The following is an 8,073-nucleotide window of genomic DNA, read 5'->3' as shown; positions in this document are numbered from 1 at the left end:
TGGTGGTTGATGCTCCGATGGGGTGCAGAGGCACAGCTGGAGGTCCGACAGTAGGTGGCCAATGATGGTGGGATAGGAGACAGATGACGCGGATCGACTTGCGGGAAATCACAGACAAAGGGCCAAAAATAAGGGGAAGCATTCTTGATGAAAATTTGATGGGATTTCACTAAATCTGACGACTCACGGGGCTATCTAAGGTTGTGGGGAGGAGGGTAAGAGAGAGAGAAGGTGAGGCCAAGTTCATATCTTGGTTCCAGTGAGATTTCCGATAGATATGGGTCTTGGAAGATTAGAAAAAATAGGAAAGAAAGAACAAAGAAGAAGAAAGGAGAGTCTGTGCTTGCGATGGCTATTTTGAAGAAGGGATTTCGTGTCTCAAAATAGTACGAAGCGGAGGCCGAATCCAATCCGAAATCAGCTTCCTCTCCAACGGGATCGGATGGAAGAAGACTCCCAGTGGAAGTCTTCTTCATCATTTTTTTTTTTATGCCTTCGTGCGGGAGGAAAAATTCATGGCCGGGTTATATCACTAATGCCGCTGAAGACTCGAACCGCTGAGCTAACAACGGCAGGTCATAACACATGCAGTAATTGGAGAGCACACTTTGGCATTGAGGGCAAAACGGAGGGAACAGCACGGCAAAGGAGGCCGCGATGGAGCCTCCAATAAGCTGGTCCAACCTTTGACTTACGCTCTCAGTGACACAGAAGCTAGTAGCAGAGAACACATAACAAGAGCAGTATACAGTCAGCTTGCCGGATACATCTATAAGAGACTCGCGTTTTGAAACTTCTAATTTCAACAAATCGAGAACACTCATTACTTAAATCACCCAATCCCCTTTTTTAACGCAGCAGATATGTAAACTTTTAAATAACCTGATCGAATTAGAGGAACCGAAGCATAAATCGGCAACACATAAGATAAGCTATCAGAGCAGGAAAGCATGACTCGGCAATAGACAATTTCATATCCCCAAGAATGAGGCTAAGCAATATCGCCACTGGGAGTGGTTGTGGCTCGTAATCCTGGAAAGTATCCTGCCCCCTAAAAGGGATCCTGGTGAAATCTTATACCAATAAACAAAAGACAGCAAAGAATAGCATCCCTCTCCCAAAATCTGGAGAGAATGGAACCTAACACGTTGCATCCAATCCCCTGTACGAGGGGCTGCCCTTCTCATCCAGCTTGCCCTCATCAAACCTTCCAGGATGCAAAGATCTCTGTATATGTCATTGAAAATGGCCAGAAAAAGAAGACTTGTACCACCTTGAAATCACCGCATCCCTCAAAAAAAAAAAAAACAGGAAGAAATATGAACACAACAAGATATACGCAAACACAAGGAACAAGGATTGAGTCACACTCTGTCTACCAGAACAGCATCAATTAACTGCATTCATAATCCAACACATTAAAAAAAAGAGAGAACAGTCTCTCTCTACATTCTTTTCATTGGCTGCTAAATAAGTATCGAAAGAAATTCACAAATTCTTGTCTTCGTCTCCACAATCAACATAGGCTGATCAAATTAAAAATTTTCCTCCTCTAGGTTTGAACAGTAAGAACAGCTGTTCATTCCTCAAAAGGGAATGACTAGCATATTAAAAATATATGCTCAAGAGGCCTCACCTTTTTCGTTTATGGGTCTTCCACTGCTTCATTATATATTGAATAACTTCTTTCAGTGTAGCTTTTCGGCCCTCCTTAAAGTTCCACAATTCCGGGATGACATACCTACCGCTGGGATTATACTCATTCATCTCCAGCAGTGCTGTGGTGACAACCTTGTATACCTCATCACCCAGATCCTCCTTCAAGGCTTGCAATTTCTCATCATCCTCCTGTATGATTTCCTGCACCACAACATAAATATCTTCATTACTTGATCAGTAAAGAAGAATATTATTAAACAGAGGCAGGATAAACAGAAAATTTCCTGATCAGAAGAAGTTAGTGTGAGAATTCAAGAAATATAAGCAATCTAGCAGAGTTTCTTTTCAACATAACACCACACCACCAGTTCCTTACCCTAGGTAGCAGAGAGAAAAAGGGTTCTGGGACATCCGGTCAAATTCAGAACACTACTGATTTTCAATGAGCAAATAAAAAGATGCTTCACTTTCCAGTTTCCGAAACAAAATCCTTTACATTTTTCCATCACCTTGGCATGCATGAACACAATGATACGGTGAAAGTACAAAGCAATAAAGCATATTATGCAACCACTTGCTGTATTGGTCACAGGCTAATCCCATACCTGGGGCTTTCCATCAACAGTGATGACTTTAAATGGGTGCCATTCTGGTTTTCTCAGTTCATCCTGCCACTTAGAGCACAACATGATAGCATTAACATCTGCATTATCTTTTGAGCATCTCTGCTTGCAGGCAGTTTGAAATGGTTTCTCATCCAGCTCGCCCATTCTCTTGATTCCAATCAAAGTGCGACCACTCAACATTTCTTTCAAGCCCTGTGTCAGACATGCCTTGAGTCAATCGTCACATTCTAGAAGAAACCGGGAAATGAAAGATTACATATACTATTATGTAGATGTACAATTGATAGTATAATTTATAGGTAGTAATCTACAGGTAAAGATCCCATACACTTATCAACTCCTTACGAGCTTCCTGCAGCTCATCATTGCTCTTACGTTCTTTGACCACCAACGTTTGGTTCAGAACTTCCAGATCTTCCATTTCTTCAACCTTCTCCTTCAGTTGTTCACTCATTTCCTCCACCTTTTTCTTTACTTCCGAGTCTTCCTCGCCACCCATGTGCTTCATGACCTGTAGCTGCCCTCTCAACTGTTGTATTTCCAACTCAAGCTTTTGCTTTGCATCCAACTGCTTTTCAAGCTGGAGTATTTTTCTGAGAGCCGCCTCTTTCTCCCTCTGTGCAATTTCATTTCAGTCAGATGAAAGCTTCCAGTCCACTTTCTATATATCAATAGAGCATTTCCTAATTAAGAGCATCAAGCTCACTGTTACAAACCTTCTGTTCTTCAACAAGCCTCAGCACATTTTTATCAGCTTTCTTCTGCTCCATACTAGCCAACTGAAGAGAACTATCCTTCATTGCATTCTGCAGAAAGAGCAAATAATTCAAATGAATATTTTCCCAGATCAAAGTTGTGCTTTTGCTGCTGCAGCATTTTAGATAGAATAGCTTTTGTGATTTCCTTACAAGTTTTACCAGGACAACCCTCCCTTCTTAGATTGAAAATAGAAAAGCAACCATGGCAAACACATACACAAGTTCTCCGACCTGCCTTGTATGATATATATGCATTGTACAGCCTAGAATTTGTTAACTTAATGCTATACCCCTGCGCCAACATGGCTATAAATCCAAGAACCAGGATTGCCAAATCCGCATGCCACCTTTGAGGCATAAAAAACAGTATGCTCTCAGGATCTATTCACAAGCTCCTTGACATTTTCAGTTTGTTAAATAATTTTAAAGAAAAAGCCATGAAACATTATGTTGTATTGTGAATCAAGATTTTGACATGATAAGTAGCCAAAGGATAAGCCTGTAAGTAGTTCTATATAACTCTTAAGGGCTAGTGATTTTAAAGATAGATAAACCTTTTTTTGGTGCTGGACTAAGCTAGTAATCTTGAAGAATCAAATGACATGGAATGAACTTGCTCACATGTGATGACCTGATTGTTACCTCAATGCTCATACCCTTCCATAAATGGGAGTTCATGCGCTCGAGCCTTTAGTACTGTATCTTCAAGATCTCACCCCCAGTAATTAGAATACAAGGGGGACTCCCCCAATATATTTATATAACCGGTGAGACCCTCGAGGTGGGAGCTCCTTTCTATTCTAAAAAATTCTATAAAAAAATCCCATGCACAATTATCTAATCATACAATATGCAGCATAATCCTCCAATTATGCAATCACATAATGTCTGCTGCATACTTACAGGCAATGCCAACATCACTCCCTAAATCAATCAAGAAAGCTGGCAAACTCTTCAACGGACAATATTTTAAAAACCATAAATTTTAACCGTTTCATCTTAACTATTTTGTTTTTCTTCTCTGAAAGGTGAACAATAAAACCATCCAAGCACCATTTTCCTTAAAATCATAGGGGTCTAAAAACTTAAACTGCACTTACCAAGGTGACACAAGGTTTCAATCCACGACATTCTAAAAAGCAACAGCTTGACAGTGTAAGAGATGGTAGTGATCTGAAGTTACACTTATGGTCCAACCTGGTAATCATCCAGAATGACAAGCACATAATCATTAAAATGACAATAATAGATGAGCAGGGAATTGTACCTTTTGCTTCTCAACATCAAGCTTCCTTCTCTCGATTTCATTTTGAACAGCCAGCTTATCAAGTTGTTTGCGTCTCACATCTAGTTCTTTTCGCTTAGAATCCAACTCTGCCCTCAGCTTTTCATTCTCTTCAAATATCCTTCGTGAATGATCACGAGAAATGCACTGCATCTTTTGAATTTCTGAAACAACATTTACACAACGTAGAACTGTTGTTCCCAAAAGAATGATACTAAACAAGGAAGAGCACTGAATAACTAAACATCAGGTCCAATAATACAAAGTATAAGTGATATCTTCTTCAGCAAAAAAAAATAAATGCGGCATGCTGATAAATCAATGTTCCAGCTTCCTCCATCCAGCTACTCAAAGTTGAAATCTACTTCATAACATATGTCTCGTAGAGACTCCAGCATAATGGAAAAGAAGAGAAGGAATGCCTTGTGTCCTTTCCAAATGAAGAAAGTCGCTGGGTCAATTAGAGCAAGCGATCTGTTTCTACTGAACCAGGCTATCTGGTACTCAATAGAATCTCAAAATATTATTCATTACAGGAAAACTGCATAAAATGATTTGCATTAAGTATGAGATTGCATGGTGAAACAGCTAAAGCTTCCAGAACCAAGTGCTGGTCTAAAGGTATCCCTACATGTCTTGAAATATTTTATCCCGAGCATTTTTCTCCAGGTATATTTTCTCAAATCTTGAGATATTTTCATCCTTCGACACATAATTTCTTTAGAATTTGCCATCTATAATAAAAATAATCTAAAAAACCTATGAAATTTTCCATCCATTAAGACATAAACTGCTATGCACTTTCAAAAGGAGAACTTTTTATTTAGACTGCTAATTGAAACAGACAAATATTAAAGCACATGAAAAAGGTATTCAAGATAAAAGGAACATAAAGTGTAAATAACCAAATCACGCACCTTCATTATAAGCACGTAGTAACTTGTCCCTGTCCTCCATCATCCTATCAAGGGACAGCGTAGTTTCATTGTATTTGCATTCAAGTTCTTGAAGGTGTTTGTTTTTGACCTCGATTTGGCTTGCTAAGTTAGCTACAAGTTTGTCTGTCTTGCGTGTTTCTTCTGTTGTAAGGTCATCGACAGTTTTCAGGTCTCCATTCTTCCGCAAATGATCCCCAATCGGGCCAGTTGAGTTGTAATCAACTGCACGAGCAACCCATCCATAAATCTCGGTCCCTTGGTGTCTTCTTTCATTCCAGTCCCTTTTACCCAAGTGTTGAGCATCATAGTAATTTTCAAATGCCATTGCGTCTTTGAAACCAGTCCAGTCTTTGTTGAAGTCTACAATAGCATTTCCAGTGTGACCTCTATAGTTCCACAAAGCATGGACCTTCAGTGGATTAAATCTGGATAGCTGTTCCTTCAGCCTGTTCCCACTTTCACCAACATACCGTCCATTTTTATACTCAGTTGGAACATTCACTAGAATGCCCATCCAAGGCCAGACAAACTGGTCTTCATCTTTTGGTTTAAAAGGATGGTGCTGTACAATCATCAGTTGCATTGATGAACTTGAAGCCTCAGCAAGGTCATTCTTCAAGTATCTTGCAAGGGCCAGGTGCTTTGCCTTCACCTTTGCCTTCCGGTTAGAAGTACCCACTCCATTGGCATGCTGAAGAAGATCTTTATAGTTGTAGTCCTGCTTCTTTTTGCCTGCACAGAAAGGGCATTTGTATATGCTGTCGGTATTCTTTACCTTGAGCTTCCCATCCTTTAAGTGCAAGTAAAATTTCTCCTCATAGTCATCTATCTCTGATTCACTTATCTCTGATTCTTCTTCTGAACTGTAATTCATTGATGGATAACTGAAGCAATAGGGAAAAGACAAAAACATGAAAGATATAAGTATTCTAAGCAGAATCACATCATAAAATGTTAAATAGATTCAGCAGCAAAAGTTCAGATGCAATCATGGCACTCACAACAGGACAGAAAATGCAGATGTTTGAAAGATTCAGCGATACCACAATACGCTTGAATTTCTGCAGCATGAGACATGCCAAAGATGAAAATTACTTTCATTTGTACACAAATTTTATCTTAAATACAGAAAAGATTACAGATATGTGATCAAGAATCAAATCCTAAAATTATCATCACGAGAAGCTCAACATGTGAACAACATGCTAAAGCATAGCCATGCAGTGTTCATGTACTTGTTGAAAAGAAAGGCGTCACTTGAAAAGATATGCAACCCTTGGAAACAACTCTCAAAGACAGAAAATCTCACATATTCAAGGATGTCTGATCTGATAACACAGACATAGAAGTAATTGTTTGTTGCACTTTTATGAGAATGACTTGCCAAAAGCAAGATATCAGGAATAAGGGACTCATCCATACAAATTACATTAATAACACCAACAAAATTTAGATAATAGATTTTTTTTTAAAGATGCTTGTTGGATTTGTTGCGGTACAAATGCATGGAATATAGCATCTTGATCACCACAAAGAGCTCATCCTTCATAATGCAGTTTTTTGTCCACTCAACGTTTTCTCCCAAACTCATCCTCTCTGCCTCCAATCACAAGGAATACCAATTAACCTTGTCAGAAAAAACATTTTCTGAATCAACTGAATGCAGAATCCTTAGTATATCTATCCAGTGATACATCTCAAATAGATTCAACTGAAAGCTGCAGTAGAAATCATTTTACATATGCAAAATACCTACATTCTATATCCTTAAATCCTTGATGACCTTACATATCACATGCACACCTCTCACATGTAAATAGACACTGACATACACATGCACATAAACATTAGAGCAAACACATTCTTACTACGGAGTGTGTCAACCAGCTTTCATATTGCTTTGATCATCAAATAAACTTTCACTCATTTTATTCCTGTGAGAACCGGTCCGACTGATCCGATTCAGTGTGAAGTCTGGAAGGATTTCAAAAAAAAAAAAAGGGGGAGAAGAGATCGGAAGAGGGGAAGCTTATCCCCTGCCCAATCTCGTGCGGCGAATGAGGATAAGGCCGCTCTCGCAGCCGGTGGGTGCCGTACGTCGGAGGGGAAGCGGCCGAAAGCTATTTGGATGAGATACGCCGGTGAAATCCGGCTTTATCCATGGATGGAACAAGCTTATCCACCTTCCCTCCCTCTTCTTCTTAAACCCCACCTCCCCTCCTCTCGATCCGCCACCGAATACCTTCCCTTTCCCTTCTTCCTCACCTCCGGTAGCCACCGATTTGCTGCGATCAAGCCGCCGTCACTCGCAAACCCTCTTCCTCCCAAATCTTCTCTATCTCTCTAGTTCCGGAAAGCATACCTGCCGGAATCAACCCGCCGGCCGCACCCCGTCGTCGCCGCTGCCGCGCCACCACTCCCGATCGCCTTGGTCACCGACCACCGCCAACCCCACCCCTTCTTCCCTCTGTTTTTCTTTGAGAAGCTGCTGGTTCGGTTTGGGAAGGAGAAGGAAAGAAAGAGAGAGAGAGAAAGAAAGAGAAGAGGAGAAATTTAAAAAAAAAAAAGAAAAGAAAAAAAAACGAAAAAAAAAAAGAAGAAGAAGAAAAAAAAGAAGGTAGATTTAAGACTTTTAGATTCACCCAAGATTTGATCCAAACCATGATGTAAATCAAATATCTCTCTTTAAGTTGATTTAGATAAAAAAAAATAGATCTTGATTATTTTTTTTATGAATAAAATAATTTTGATCCGATCGAAAAAAATATAGATTTAAGGATTAAGCTACGTGCCGAAGATCATAATTT

At 39.7% G+C, this 8,073-nt stretch overlaps 1 protein-coding gene across 3 annotated transcripts; it reads right to left on the bottom strand.

The window, feature by feature from the left end:
* Positions 1-1,359: 1,359 nt before the first annotated feature.
* On the bottom strand, positions 1,360-7,769 carry LOC105037500 (factor of DNA methylation 5). Of its 3 annotated transcripts, none has more exons than XM_073258584.1 (8): positions 7,629-7,769; positions 6,268-6,327; positions 5,246-6,150; positions 4,311-4,492; positions 3,002-3,091; positions 2,614-2,901; positions 2,265-2,477; positions 1,360-1,860 (listed from the first exon to the last, which is right to left on the bottom strand). In XM_073258584.1, the coding sequence occupies exons 3-8, from the start codon at positions 6,138-6,140 to the stop codon at positions 1,633-1,635; spliced, it is 1,896 nt and encodes a 631-aa protein (XP_073114685.1). In that variant the 5' UTR covers positions 6,141-6,150; positions 6,268-6,327; positions 7,629-7,769; the 3' UTR covers positions 1,360-1,632. The 3 variants fall into 3 exon arrangements, with proteins under 3 accessions (XP_073114685.1, XP_073114687.1, XP_073114686.1); XM_073258586.1 differs by having other exon boundaries at positions 7,532-7,640; XM_073258585.1 differs by lacking the exon at positions 7,629-7,769 and adding an exon at positions 7,135-7,265.
* Positions 7,770-8,073: the final 304 nt, after the last annotated feature.

This window comes from Elaeis guineensis, chromosome 5 (assembly GCF_000442705.2).
Source record: "Elaeis guineensis isolate ETL-2024a chromosome 5, EG11, whole genome shotgun sequence".
Lineage (NCBI taxonomy): Eukaryota > Viridiplantae > Streptophyta > Magnoliopsida > Arecales > Arecaceae > Elaeis > Elaeis guineensis.
The sequence above is the reverse complement of the archived record's forward strand: the minus strand, read 5'-3'. Positions and strand labels throughout refer to the sequence as shown.